This window comes from Monodon monoceros, unplaced genomic scaffold (assembly GCF_005190385.1).
Source record: "Monodon monoceros isolate NGI ecotype Baffin Bay Population unplaced genomic scaffold, NGI_Narwhal_1 Super_Scaffold_12, whole genome shotgun sequence".
Lineage (NCBI taxonomy): Eukaryota > Metazoa > Chordata > Mammalia > Artiodactyla > Monodontidae > Monodon > Monodon monoceros.
This window is the reverse complement of record NW_021703768.1, coordinates 118988868-119003482: the sequence shown is the minus strand read 5'-3', so window position 1 is coordinate 119003482 and position 14615 is coordinate 118988868. Positions and strand designations below refer to the sequence as shown.

General features: G+C 52.4%; 1 protein-coding gene across 2 annotated transcripts; it reads left to right on the top strand.

Moving 5' to 3' along the window:
- The first annotated feature begins 221 nt into the window (after positions 1 to 221).
- Positions 222 to 14388, top strand: SPRY4 (sprouty RTK signaling antagonist 4). Of its 2 annotated transcripts, none has more exons than XM_029216918.1 (2): positions 222 to 387; positions 9862 to 11748. In XM_029216918.1, exon 2 carries the CDS (start codon positions 9909 to 9911, stop codon positions 10806 to 10808), a length of 900 nt encoding a protein of 299 aa, XP_029072751.1. In that variant the 5' UTR covers positions 222 to 387; positions 9862 to 9908; the 3' UTR covers positions 10809 to 11748. The 2 variants fall into 2 exon arrangements, with proteins under 2 accessions (XP_029072751.1, XP_029072752.1); XM_029216919.1 differs by lacking the exon at positions 222 to 387 and adding an exon at positions 3452 to 3512 and having other exon boundaries at positions 9862 to 14388.
- The last annotated feature ends 227 nt before the right edge of the window (positions 14389 to 14615 follow it).

The following is a 14615-nucleotide window of genomic DNA, read 5'->3' as shown; positions in this document are numbered from 1 at the left end:
AACAACGGCCCCTGGAGGAGCGAGAGCCAGCCCCAGCAATCACGGGTTAAGTTCTTTTCCGGCCCCCCATTCATAAAAAAAGGAGCGCGGCGCATGCGCGCGCGGGGTCTCTTGTGCCCACCCATTCATAGAATCGCGAACTGCGCGCGTGCGCACAGGAGCTCCCTTCCCTCCCATTCATAAAAAAGCCATTTTCCCAGGCAGTGGTTGCAACATCGCCGCGGAGGCAGCGAGAGGGGCTGACAGCGCGGTGCTGGCGCTGAGCAGCGCAGGGAGCAGTGCCGGTTCCTCCGGCCGGCGTCTGTGAGGACAGCGGCGTCAGACCCACTCGGGTTCGGGAATTCACACAGACGTGGAGCAATGCTTGTGACTCTGCGGCTCCTCAAAGTAAGTCCCCGGCCGGCTTCGGGATGTGAAGCTGCCCCTCTCTGAGTCGCGACGCGACTCCCCCTCGGGCTGGGGGCAAATGGTGCGCTATTTCTAGGCGCGCCTCAGTGTTCCTTCCCTCTCCCTGCGCCTCCTGGAGCCGCTGCGGTGCGCCGCAGCTCCCTGACGCCCTCGGGTGGGCCGGCAAGGCGCCGGGGGTGTTCACAGCTTGGCACCGGCGTTCCCGACCCCCGGGCACTGCCAAGCACAGCTTCCCCACTCTCTACGACTCGGAAGCTCCGTGCGTGTCCCGGGAGTTTGCTTCTGGCCTGGCCTTTTTCCCCCTGCCACCACCGGCCTCGGGCGCTGTAACAGGCGGCTCTACGCTCCGTCAGGAGCCACCTCTTGGGTCCGGCGGGCGCCCTCGCCCTGGGCGGCTCGCCCACCCCGGGCTCGCTGCCCACGGTGCCAGCTCTGCCGTAGATCTCCCCAGCCCGCCGCAGCGGCCTATGCTCGACGTAGGTTTTTCTTTGCCCTTCGGAGCCGTGAGGGACTGGATTTTCTTCCCTTCTGCCTTCCCCTCGATGGTCAGAGCGGGGCTGGCCGGGACTGGGCATTTCTGCCCTCTCTCTCTCTTTGGCGAGGCGGTTCCTTGCCGTCTGACCTTTGCTCTGCTGCCGCATTTTATGCTGTGCCAGCTGCCTTGCAGTTGCCTTTTTCTTCCCCGGCCTCTGCAGGGCCCGAGGCTCCTCGGCCTCCTCGTGCCTCCCTATCTCCGGGCACCGAGCTGTGCCAGGTCCCGGGGCCCCCGGGCCGCGCTGGGGCTGTGGTAGGGGCTGAAGGTGCGTTTCCATAACGCCGGGCGTGTGGGAGCTGGAGGAAGAGGCTGCGTGCGTAGGAGAGATAAGGCTCCCGCTTTCTCTCTCCTTCCTTCTTGGTGGTACCAGGCTTGACATCACCGAGAAGAGAGAAGGATAGAGACGGTACGTTCTGAAAATTCTGAATCGCCAAGCCTATGGGGGCAATGAAGGGGGGTGAGGGCAAATTTGGTCAGCCAGGACAGCTGGAGCTTGGCTCCATCACTGGGAGCAGGGCTTTGGCCAGTTTCCCCTCCATACAGACGATCAAAAAGCATTTAGACAGTAGCTGCTCTTGTGCAAGAAGACGGTTTCTCAATTTTCTTTGATTGGGGGCTGGGGGTTGTGGGCAGAGGAGGCAGGAGAGGCGGAAAATGGTTGCATGGCTTGATGGGCTGAGCGATGGACGGGAGAAGCGAACTGGGCTGGAGGGGCTGGATGGTGGGCAGAGGGAAGAGCTGCTGGCTGCCTCTTGTACCGGCTGCTGGATGGGTATCCATATTGCCAGGCCTGGATGAGGGCAGAAGGCTGCCTTCTGGCTCATCAAGGCTCAGAGACCACTTCCCCCACCCCAACCCCAGCATGATTCGCGATGAAAGGAAGGTTGTGGGTTCGGTGGGGCGCCCAGACCCAGTGTGAACCCCCTCTTTCCTGCTTCCAAACCAGTGGCATGATTCTCTCCAGTTTGGGGAGGGGTGAGAGCAAGTGCATCTCTGTCTGGTTAACTGACCAAGGCTCTCCAGTCTCTCTGAGCCTCTTGGGGGATACAAAGCTGGCAGGTGAAGGCCCAGAGCATTTAGGAGATGTGGGTTTATCAGTCTCTTAATAAGCGCTGTCTGGCCTGAGGCCCTACCCAATATTGCACTGGTGATTTCACAATGTTTAGCGTTCCCCGGGATCTTCATACGAATGGAGCATAAACATCTGAAAGTTTCAGTTCTTCCCTTAGTGTGTGGGTGTGGGGAGGACTAGGAAAGGGAGGGCAGCCATTGACAATGCCCCCCACACCTACCTCTCTCTCTCTCCCCACCCCCCCACCCCCAGCCCTCTCTTTCTCCCTCTCTCTTTTCTGTCTCCTTCTCTGTCTTTCAGCAGAAGGGTGGGAAAGAAGTTGTAGATGTGTCCAGTGTGAAATCAAATTTTCTGTCTTTCCTAGCCCTTGGGAGGGTCCTCACTTGCCAGAAGGCTCCAGGCGAATTCTAATATGAGCAGTGCACATCCTGACCAACTGAGCTGCGTGGCCAGTACTGGGTAGGGGGCATTTTGGTGGCAGATTTCTAAAATCTCCTTGATGGACAAATGTTGGTCAGCTTGATGAGGAAGACTTTAAAGATGTCTCTTGGTTATCTTCCTTCGTAGATTCTGAACTCTAGAGTAAGTGCTCTCCTGCTCATTCCCATGACCTTTACCAAATTACTCTCTGAAATGGCAACATCTCCTTAAAGCTTTGGTAGGGTGAAGTGGGCAGAGACTGATCACATGGAATAGTATGATTCCCGGTTAAAGCAGGGCAGAGGCTGGGGGCATTTGGAGCTCACAGATGTCATTTTTGTTTTCATCCTTCCAGAATAGGTGGAGAGATGGGCTCTTTGGAACTCCACCCCCCCACTCTGGTAAACCTGACATTGCCCCTGCCCAGAGGTTTGGCTGACTTGAAAAACAAATGAAGGCAGCCTTTCAGTGCAGAATTTGAAAGTCAGTGATTTTAAAACTAAGGGAGGAAAAAACACCCATTAACACCTTCAGAAATGGCCCTGAGGTGTGTTGCTCTGGGGTTTAATACTTTGGTATCACCAAAGTATAAATCCTTTGTGTGGGATTCTGTTCCAATGTCTAATGCTATTAGTCCCTTCATGTGACGTCTTCCGGCCCCCACGAGTATTTTTCTTTCCCCGGTCCATCCTCTTGGGTAGGGCCCGGGTGATGGTACCGGGAGGCTTATTAGAGAGGAGCCCCTTCTCTTCAGAGAAGAAGGTCAGTGTTCTTAGAAAGTTACGGCTTTCAGTGTGGTTCTGCATCCAGAGTTGTCTGTCATCTGGGCCCTACTGAGGTGGAAGTTCCCTTGTGAGGAAAGCCTCTGGATCTAGGGATAGAATAAAAAAATTTGGATTTAGGATGTCGACATGGCAAGAGTGGAGAAGGTTCCATCTCATGGTCAACTTGGATCTACCTGACAGAAGGGAAAGCAATGACTCATTGGAATATATTTTTACTCTCTCAAAAGAGCCAAAGGAAGAAGGTGATGAAGGGCAACATAACCGAAGACTGTATTACCTCTTCCAGACCAAGGTAGGGGCTGGGTCAAAGCAGATAAGGGCTAGGAAATGTGCTAAGCTTGGGCCTTAGTCTCCCCATCTGCAGAGTGGGGAGAAGAAACTCCTCCCAAGGAAGGGGCCAGGGCCAGCTGAGCAGCTAGCAAGTGTGCAGGGCTGGGGCTGTGCCCCTTGTTACTACTGGGTGCCTAGTAAGGAGGGCTTGGTTGTAAGGGAGCCCCTTCCTCCACACGAGATGTGGGGTGCTGTGTGATGTAAGAGGCGAAGGATGCTTAGCTCTCGAGGGGGCCTGGGGCCACCCTGCAGATCCGGACAGCTGACAAGGCTGGGGATGTATCCGGGACATGTGGCTGGGTTTAAGAGGCTCCACCGTTCAGCTGTGATCACGATTGTTCTTTCCAAGGACAGTCGGTGGAGGAAGCAAGGGCACCGGGGAGGGAGCACAGATGTGCTGGATCTCACGGAGGAGGGAAGGGGCCCTTCTGGGGCAGGTGGCCGTTTGCAGAAAAGTGGTTTCCCTTGTCTCTTTCTGGTTGGGGGGAAGGAGGAGTCATTTCCTGCCCCATCCCAGGAGTAAGCTAACGTCTATTATTGTAAGTCCAATTCGTAGTGGACAAATAAAATGATCTTGGTGTCAGTGGGGGGGGGGGTCCTCCCCTGGGGTTTAGATTTCTGGTGCCCCATCCCAAACTTTGATGTGGGCCAGTGGTTCCCCAACTGTACCAGTAGTTAACAGACTTCTAGCCCCATTCTTTTCTCACTCTTGACTTCTGATCCCTCTTTAAGGGGATCTGAGCAGACAACAATTCAGAGGGGAATACATCGAAGCCAAAATTTGTAGCCGGTTAGAATAGCCCAGAGCCAAGTACAGCAAGACCTCTCCCACTCACCCTAGCACCGGGGCTTTGGAGCTCAGCTGGTTTTGGAAAAAGAAGAGAAAAGGGTTGGGAACTGATAACTGGGGATGGGACAACGTGAGGAAAGGCAGCTGCTTTTGTGATCTCTGACAGGTTATGACCAGAGGTCAGCTCCTTAGTGCTAGTGGTGGGTGGCAGGGAGGAACAAGGTTTCTCAGGCAAATCCAGCTGCCTAAATGCTTTATTTGCAGAAGAGATTGTTCCCCTCAGTGGGGTGTAGGGAAGGCAAGTCCCTGGCTTCCCTCATCCCCCTTCCCCCCCCTTTAAAAAGTCTTTTTGAAGCAATAAGTCATTATTTAGTTGGAGCTTAATGAACTAAACTGGAGTGTTGTCCCAAAGAACCCAAGCGAGAGTGGTAGATAGTGGTGGGCGGGCTCTCATGAAGCCTAGAGACCTTTTTCTCTGAGCTGTTAAAGGCTTAAACAGCCTTCCCTGAAGGCACCTGCTGGGACTGAATGGGGCAGTGCAGAAACTACCCTTTCATTCAGAGCCCCTTGCCAGTTTGGCATTAGCTGACCTGTAGTTTTCAAAGTACAACTGTCAGGTTTTCCTAATATTTCCCAACTCCTCTCCCTGGGATAAGTCCAGGGGAAGGGGTGGATGGGTGGAACAGACATTTAACATGCCTCTTGATTCTTTCCAGCCAGCCTGCATTGAGCTGTCTGCCGCCTTGATGCTCAGCCCCTCCCCGCAGGTACACATGCAATGTCAGGCTCACAGACGAAGCCGCAAATACAGGACAGTGTGCTCTGGGCTTTTCGATATCCTGCTGATTCAGTATTCTAGGACTCTCTTCTTCTGCCTTCCTTTTACCCTAGCTCCTCCTTCCCTTCCCCACAGACCTGGACCAGGAAGCCGCATCCATGAACGTGCCCTAGGGACCCTTAAGTTCAACTTTATAGGTGGGAAGAGACGGGATTCCCGCCCACTCTAGGCTTTCCTTTTAGGGACTGCTTTGTGGTGAGATCCTACAAATGAGACCCATTCAACCTTAAGAAAACTAAAAATGAAAACTCTTAGAAAAATGGGGGTGTGTGAGGTGACAAAAGGGATGCCAAAGAAAACGGAAGTGAAGATGTCTTGCGCTCTGACCCTTCCTTTAATGACAGATTTCAACCCCGCAGCCTCTGCTTTCCACACTGAAAATTCCCCTAACTGGGGGCCAGTCTGATGTCAGCCCTGTCTGGCTTCATTTCCAGGCTGGTTGGGTAAGAACCCGAAGATGGCCCAATGAGGTTCCCTGAGGGCTGGTGGCAGACCTGGGAGACTGGCGGAGTTCATGGCTATAAGAGAGAAGGGTGCTTCCGTGCCCTTCCATGAATACCCAGGAGTTATTGCAAGTCAGGGTCTCAGGGCTGAAGTTGCAGCCTCTGGAGCCTCTGCTGCCTGGGTTCGAATCCTGCCCTGACCACTTGCCTGCTCTATGACCCTTTGTTCTTCCTCTGCAAAATGGGTATTATCCTCCAAGGGGATGGTGAGGATTGAAGGAGAAAATCATTGAGAATTTAGCACAGAGCTTGACACCAAGAAATGTTTCATAAATGCTTGCTGCTCCCCTAATTTTTTTTTTTTTTTTTTTGCGGTATGCGGGCTTCTCACTGTTGCTGTCTCTCCCGTTGCGGAGCACAGGCTCCGGACGCGCAGTCTCAGCGGCCATGGCTCACGGGCCCAGCCGCTCCGTGGCACGTGGGATCTTCCCGGACTGGGGCACGAACCCATGTCCCCTGCATCGGCAGGCGGACTCTCAACCACTGCGCCACCAGGGAAGCCCTCCCCTAATTATTAATTATTATTATTAGAAGGTTGGAACGGAGGTAAAAGTTTCCCTTCCTCATGCTAATCCATAAGGCTGCAACCGAAAATTCGATAGAGGTGCGTCTCTGGCTAAGTGGACTGCTGGCTTTGTTTCTCTGTCCACAGTCTTCCAAATTGGCCATCAGTCTCCCAAACAGCCTAAATGAGGCAAAGCCTCCTCTCTCCTATTTGTATTATAAATCTCTTCCTTCCTTGCAGGGGAAGCAGAGTACATATTAAACTGCACTTAAGTTCGGCAGCGTTGCTCAGACTGGAGGGTGGGTGTGTCCCAGTGAGTAGGGATCAATCTTCTAAGCCGAGGACTTGGGGTGGCGGGGTTTGAGACACCGTTTAGCTGTGTTGAGGGGTTATCAAACAGGCTATCGGGAAGTTGCTTTTCTTGTCAGCCAAATGAATTCCACCCTCCTGCGGAGGGTCCCGGCTAATTGGGAGGTGAGGCCATGAAGCCTGAGAAGGTTGGAGTGGTACAACTCCGAGCCCCTGGTGGCCGGAAGGCATCTTCCATCAGAGTTATGATAGGGAAGATGCATTTTAGAATATGCCTGCTGGAGCCATCTTGGATGCAGCATGTCCCAAGAGAGCTGAGTCATCGTGGACTGAGCTCCCACCCCCATGTCTGGCCCTGAGTGCAGGCCCAGATGTTGACAGCTGCCTCTGGAGAGTGATGGGAGCCTGCTAATGCCAATATCCCCATCGCCTGCAGGCGCTGCTCCCACCCTGGCTTCCTGGTGGGACTTTTCCATGGGACTTTTTCCATGAATCTGCCTTGTGATTCCAGGGCCTATTAAAATCCCCAAGCACTGCCCATGCCTTTTGCTTCCTCCATAGAAAGTGCGCCCGTTCTTATAGAACCCCAGGAATAGAACCAGGGGAAGGAGAGTGGATAAACTGTATAGGGGAGGGAGTACCCACAGCATGGCCAGTCCCAATCCTAGTCCTAAGAGGCAAAAAGCCCAACTACATGGGGCAATACAACCTTCAAACCACCACTGACGTTCTGTTGGCAGGACCCTGAGCTTCTGGAATAAGGGAATCGTGTTGTCTTTGTCCTGGTTGGGGGGTTCTGGCTGAGGCACCTCTTGGCTGGCGCCAGAGTCGTCTCCTGTGCCTCTGTCAGCATTTTCCATTCTTCTGCCTAGTCACACCTTTTCCTCCAGGCAAAGGTCTGGGACCCGTGGCTCCTAACCTTCTCTTGACCCCAAACCCACTTATTCTAGAAGCAAGGCTTTGGAGTGCCTGCAAAGAATAAAGTGGGCTGAGGTAGCATCCCCTGAAGTTCTGCCCCATGGCCAACTTGATCCTTGGAAAAACTCCTCTCTCTGAATGCTTAACTAACATTCCCCCCCCCCCCATCCAGCCCTGACCCCAGGATCCCCAAAGGAGGCTGCCTTGGCAGATGACTATTTCTTGGTGGCAGACCTGCCAGACACTTAAGTCTAACTCTGCCACGGGGAAGTCTCTTCTTTGAAGACGATGCTCTCCTGACATGTGGAGGGAACACAGAGGCAGGAGGCAGGCTACCTCTAGGCAGACATCCTCTGAGATGGGAGAAGCTGTGCACAGAAATCTCTCTTAAGTAGATAGGACTGTGGGAGCAGAGCCCTTGTTCATGAGCCCATAGTTCATGGCTTTGCGAAGGGGAAACATCAGTTGACTGAGCAATGAACCTTGCAGAAAAGACTTAATGGTTTTTTCCTTGCAGTATACGGATGAGGACCTTGTGGATAAGCTCCCTTTCATCCACTTCATGAACTTCGCATCTAGACCTAGCTCTTTATTTCAGACAGGCTGGAAAGCATCTAAAGAGGCCCTTCCCCAATTTAACCGTTTCTGATCAAACTGTTGTTTCCAAGCAGGGGAAGTATAATACAGAGTTGCCCTGAATGCCTTTTTTTTCTCTCTTCATTCTTTACTATAGAGACATTGATAAGTATGGATGTGTCACTCGGGGCAGGTGTCATTCTCCTGTGATTGGAATACTGGGATGACCAGCTGTGTCCCAAGTCTGGAGGGATACAGGATTAGAACTGGAAGTGGAAACCTATCCACATCCCCTTCTTAAGCATCACCTTTGAGGGAAGGTGAACCTAATAACGGAGGTACAGGGTCAGCTCTCCAAATCAGAACATCATTAGCGTCTTGAAAAAGCATTTACCAAAACCCAATCCCGTAGCACGTTAATCCAATGGTCTTCCCCCACCCCCCCAAAGGTGGTTATCTTTCCCTTTTATCCGAACCCTGGCTATCTGTTGTGTCCCCCACTCCCAAGCCCGGTGGAATCTTCCCAGAGTCTAATCTTTCTCTGGGATTCCAAATCGTGCCCCCTTGGGCAGAGGTCTTGGCCTCTGTTGCTATTTCTTTAAATTGATCTCCAGCCGAATTCTGAATGTAAAGGTCAGCAGGCGAGGAAATGGCACTTCTAATAGAAAACAATGTGCACTTTCTAAATTTGAACCAAGCCGTTTCCGCTCTTTGATTTAAGTGACTTCCTGGGGTTCCGTGTCAGGCACTGCAGTTGAATCTCTGGCCGGATTCCAACTTAAAATTGCACTCTCTCGGTGAAATTAGAAACTGATCCAGGGTTGGCTTAGCTCTTCTAGTAAATAGCATTTAGGCTGAATGTTCAGCTCAGCACTTGGCAATGGGTGATGTGAGTGCCCCTCGGGAGGATTTCCCATCCAAGTTGTCAGAGGTGCACCTACCCAGGGGTTATCAGCCACTAGATGTTGCTGCTCTCAGAAGCAGTGGTAATAAGTTAATATCCTGGATGTGCAGGCATCAGATACAGCTCTTCCTTCTCTTGTGATTATCTGAAGTAAAGGCTTTTGTTTATCCAGCTGATAAACTACATGGGAGCATACAGGGACTGTCTGTCATGGTCACCCCATCCTCAGCACGCAGCACATCGCTTGGTACTTAACACTCGTGCTTATTAGTGCTCAGGAAATCTAAACTATTGCTCTCTGGGATGCTGATAAATTAGAGTATGTGCTGTGTGTCAGGCAAAATGCTAGGTCCTAGATATGCATTTTCTCATTTAGTCCTCACAAGAACCCATTTTACAGATGAAAGTACTAAGGCATAGAGGTTAAAGAACCTCATTCACAGTAACGCTGCTAGGCAGAGGTGAGAATTTGAACTTGGATCTGATTCCGGAACCTGTGTTTATAACTGCTAAGCTGTATCTGTCTTAAATCAGGAGCATGTTTCATGGGGGTTATAAGAATGAACTCGGACGGCACAGCTTTGAGCCCTAGTTCTGCTACTGATGGTTTTGTGTGACTGTGGACAAGTTACTTTGAACATTAGTTTCCTGTAACTAGAAAAGGGATAATAATAGTAGTTACATTTTAGGTTTATTGTGAAGAGTCAATGACGTAATAAATATGGTGCTTAGAAGAGTCCCTGGCACATAGTAAGTACTAAATAAGTTATTTCTGCCACTTAACTATTGTTGTTGTTGCTGTCATTATTAATCATCTAAGCCATAATGCTGGAGAGTCTACCAAAGGAATTCCAGTTCCCATTTCATTTGGGCTCCCAAGGACCTGACGGGGGTGGGGGTGGTGGGGGGTGTTAACAGGCCACATACTGATGCCCGGAATCCATTCTCTCTTCCGCCCCCGAATCCAGGGCCCCTAGAAGCCTGCTTCTCTGCACAGCCCAGGACCTCTGGCCCCATGGAGCCCCCGATCCCACAGAGCGTCCCCTTGACTCCCAGCTCAGTCATGGTCCAGCCCCTTCTGGACAGCCGTATGGCCCACGGCCGGCTCCAGCACCCCCTCACCATTCTCCCCATCGACCAGATGAAGACCAGCCACGTGGAGAACGACTACATCGACAATCCTGGCCTGGCACCCCCCACCGGCCCCAAGCGGACCCGGGGTGCAGCCCCAGAGCTGGCCCTGACACCCGCCCGCTGTGACCAGGACATCACCCACCACTGGATCTCCTTCAGCGGGCGCCCCAGCTCTGTGAGCAGCAGCAGCAGTACGTCCTCTGACCAGCGCCTCCTAGACCACATGGCCCCCCCGCCCGTGGCTGACCAGGCCTCCCCGAGGGCCGTGCGCATCCAGCCCAAGGCCATCCACTGCAAGCCACTGGACCTCAAGGGCCCGGCCGTCCCCCCAGAGCTGGACAAGCACTTCTTGCTGTGCGAGGCCTGCGGGAAGTGTAAGTGCAAGGAGTGCGCGTCCCCCCGGACGTTGCCCTCCTGCTGGGTCTGCAACCAGGAGTGCCTGTGCTCCGCCCAGACGCTGGTCAACTATGGCACCTGCATGTGCCTGGTGCAGGGCGTCTTCTACCACTGCACCAACGAGGACGATGAGGGCTCCTGCGCCGACCACCCCTGCTCCTGCTCGCACTCAAACTGCTGCGCCCGCTGGTCCTTCATGGGCGCCCTCTCCCTGGTGCTGCCCTGCCTGCTCTGCTACCTGCCCGCCACCGGCTGCGTGAAGCTGGCGCAGCGCGGCTATGACCGCCTGCGCCGCCCAGGATGCCGCTGCAAGCACACGAACAGCGTCATCTGCAAGGCAGCCGCCGGGGACGCCAAGGCCAGCAGACCCGACAAGCCTTTCTGACACCTGGGGTCAAGTCCCGGCGCTTCCCCCTGGAAACTTGGTTCCCTTCTCACACCTGAGAGGGGGCCACCACAGCGAGGCCAGAGGTTTTAGCATCCTCAGGCTGACCCTGCCAGTCTGCCCACTCCCTACCCCCAGCTTCTGAAGAAACAGAGACCACAATCGCCCATCCTTCTCTTCCCCAAAAGGATGAAGAAGCACTTTGGGTTTTTTTGTTTTTTTTTTTTCAGGGTCCTGGAACTTGTATGAAACAGATAGTGGCAGGGGCGTGGTGTGGTTTGGGGGCGATTTTTCTTTTTCAGAAGATGGAACACAGATGTGGACACATATCCGGAAGTTGCAGCTGCTTGAATGCCTTCCCAGCCCTCCTCCTCCCTCCCTCTCTCCCCGCTCTTTTGCATTCTCTCTGGCTGCCTGGGAGGAATCGGTAACTGAGCGGCCAGGGGACCTTGGAAGAAGACCCTTGGAGTTTTGCCGTCTATACCTTCTTCTCCCAGCCTCTACCCCGGTTTGCCCCGACATCTTGGGGAAGGTGTAGACCCTGGCGATCCCTGTTGTATATAGTTGGGAGCCCCCTTGTTCCTCGCTCTGCCCGGAGCCACGGATGGATCTAGGAACCACTGCACAGTACCTTTTCTCCCTTCCAGCTTCCTCACTAACTCTTGGGGGTGTTCCACTCATAAAACCGTCCTTCGGCTCTTACTGGGTCACAGACTCACCCGCCCGCTACGTGTCCCAAGTTCTCTCTACCCAGATCTTTTCCAGAAACTTTATGGGTAGAGAAGGCCAGGGCGGCAAATTCGAGACCAAATAGCATTTTGCCAATGAGTCTGAGGCTGTGGTCTCTGGATCCAGTCATTATGTTTTTATAGAAGCATTAAACCAGATGCTAACGGTGTTTTAAGAAATAATAGTAAAACACTTGCTTCCTTTTGGGCCACCCCCAGGAAGGGCTGATTTCAAAATCTGGGGGGCGAGCAACCTCAAGGAACACAATCCCCCTCCCCACCAAGAAGAGGATTTTAACAGCAAAGAAGAGAGGCAGCACCTCCCGTTGGCAGAGTGAGAGTTGAGGCGAGCTGGGTGTGGGTTTCTTCTCTCTTGATTCTGCTGCTTGCTGTCATAGCCTTTTGTGTACAGTGTCTGTATCTTTAATGTAAATAGATGATGAAAAAAGAGTCTATTTTAGTGTTAGGAAGCCCTGGCGGGGGAGTCAGAAGAATGCGGGTGGGGGAAAGATTCTCCGGGGGCTTCTTGGGATTGAGCCCTGCTTCTGTGCGTGGCTACAATGAGCCCCTCCCAACAGCCCCCAAAGACGTAGCAACTCTTTCTCTCAAGGTGCTAAAGGACTCAGAAAGTGCAGCTCGTCCGGTGGGTAGGTACTTGTTGCATGCAAAAGCTGTAGTGTGTCCGGTCCTTCCTCCCTAGCTATTGTGCGGGGTTTTTGCTTAGTGTGGTAATTTGTGCCTCCCTCTCTTTCCCCCCATGAGAGAAAGTAGTCTGGGTCAGAAAAGCTACCCCAGGTGATATCGGAAGTGCACTAGGCACAGCGTTTGTAGCATTTCCAGTTTGTTCTGTAGGAACAGAACAGCCTCCAGGAAGGAGGCAAGGAGGCAGGTAGCTGCGATGGTCATGCACCCAGTGCTTCTCAAGGACTTTTTTTTTTTTTTTCCTTCTTGAAGACTAGTAGTAACATCTTATGATTTAGAATAAGTTAATTGTAACCGTAGGTATTTATTGACTGGTGGAAAGGAGGGGAGGGTCTTATTATTTTAGGCTTTATTTATATAACATATGCTGGCTTGTAAAAGGCAAATATGAAATACTGCATCTGCGTTTTCTAAGGCTGATTCCTGTAGCTACCTTTGCCACAGTCGTGATGGATGTATGGATGTTCTTGCACAAATCAGAGGGAATGGTAGAAAAAACACATTCAGCCAACCACTTATCCTAATTGAATGTATCAGATGTGTACTGAAGGGACTGGAGATGTTTTCTCAGAACAGGTGTGCAGAGGTTACCCCAAAAAAGAGGGCACACGTCCTCGCTTGGTGAGACCTCAGAACTTTTCCCAAAGCCCCTCCCTCAAATGTCTCCATGGGAAACTTGACCCAGTGGCAAGTTGCACTTTGGTGATCTTTGGAGTTCTACACGCACATTCTGTGGAGAATTGACTTACATGAGCTGTGCACACACACACACACACATACGTACATACGTACATACATACATATACCCCTACCCCACCGTCTCTATCTACATAGACCCTGTTACCTGGCAAACCGCCTCCTGAACCCTGACTTTTTGTGTATATAGTTATAAACATGGATTTTTCTGGGTTTTGGCTTTCTTTTTTCCCTTCCCCCTGTTTTGGCTTGTTCTTTTTGGTTTGCATCTAGCCTGCTAGATGGATGTCTGCAGAACTCTGTCCTGTGTGCTCAGCTTCGGTTCACCCAGCTTTGTTGCATAGCTATCCCTCAGCATGTTTTCCTTGGCAAAAAGAAAAAATAAAACTGGCTTGCCCGTGGCCCCCGGGGGCCAGTCAAGGGCCACTGAGGGACCAAGCTCTCAGAAACACGACACATTTCTGTGGCTGCTTCTGGCTGGTTGCGTGTCCTGTCACCAGTGGCCTGCTTGGCTGGATTATGCCTCGTGTTGACCTTTTTTTGAAAAGTGCCAGCTGCTTCCCACTTCTTTTCAACCTGGGGTGGCTGGTGGTTCTGCCTGGAACCGGGGGTGGGATCCACAAACCTGGGTCCAGGATGCTTGTCCTAAGGGGCCAAGGCTGCTTCCCCTCAAGGGTGGGTTTGTGAAGGCCCAACACTCCAGCCGGCACCCTGGGAACTGGGTCTAGGAGAGCCCAGCCCTCGCAGGTAGACGGGGTACAACCAAGGCTCCTGAAGGTCCATGGCTGGGAGGAGTCAAGACCAGTTCCCTGCTGTTGATATGGGCCCCTCACAGCGGGCCGAGATGGAAGACCATCACGTGACGGCATCTGGTTCTTTACGCGTTCTGGAGTCTGCGTGCATCCCTGTTGGGCACCGAGGGAGGCCCAGTTAGATTATGATGAGTCCAAGTGTGGAAAGTGCGGGCTGGGACCAGCATCCACATCCCGTCACCTTCATGGTCTCTGTGCTGCCCCAGGGGATGTCCGGTGGGGTGTAGGCAGCACGACTTGGCACCGCGCAAGTCACCAGGGCATCCCGCAAGCTTCACTGACCTTCTGGTTCATGCCTTCGGTGAGCATTTTCATGCCCTCTGCTTACTGTGACAGGTGACGACAAATCTCGCGCTGCCACGTTTTGCTGTGGGTAACTGTGTGGCGTCTTATCCTGCTTTCTCACTGCCCCACGGTTTGGTTTCATGTTACAAACAGAAAAGCTGTTCAAGGGTCCCACCCTGGCACATCTTCCCTCTTCACTGTAACCCCTTCTCACCCCACATCAAAAGTTACCACAGAAGGTTTCCTTTGTATAGAATATTTATTTTGAAGCTCTATTTTAATAGTATTTATTTTAGAAAGTCTACTATTGTAAGAGTTCTTCTGTTTGTGAAGAAAAAGCAAGTTAAAAACTGAATGTACTGATCTAGAAAGTATATATAAATATATATTGTTAAATATGCACAGGGCTGCCGTTTCTCTGTGTGTCTTGTGTGTTCGCACTCCCAACATCCTCACCCAGCAAGGTGGCACGTTTGTCAAAGAACAAATGGAAGTGAGTAGCCAAGCTCTGGCAGACAAGGAGGCAGGGGGAGAGGGCTCCTGGCCCTTGTCCTGCCTCTAGGATGACCTGAGAGTCGGTGGAG

Coding starts and splice junctions, on each gene's coding strand:
- SPRY4 (XM_029216919.1), top strand. CDS start 9,909: ATGGAGCCCCCGATCCCACAGAGCGTCCCCTTGACTCCCAGCTCAGTC.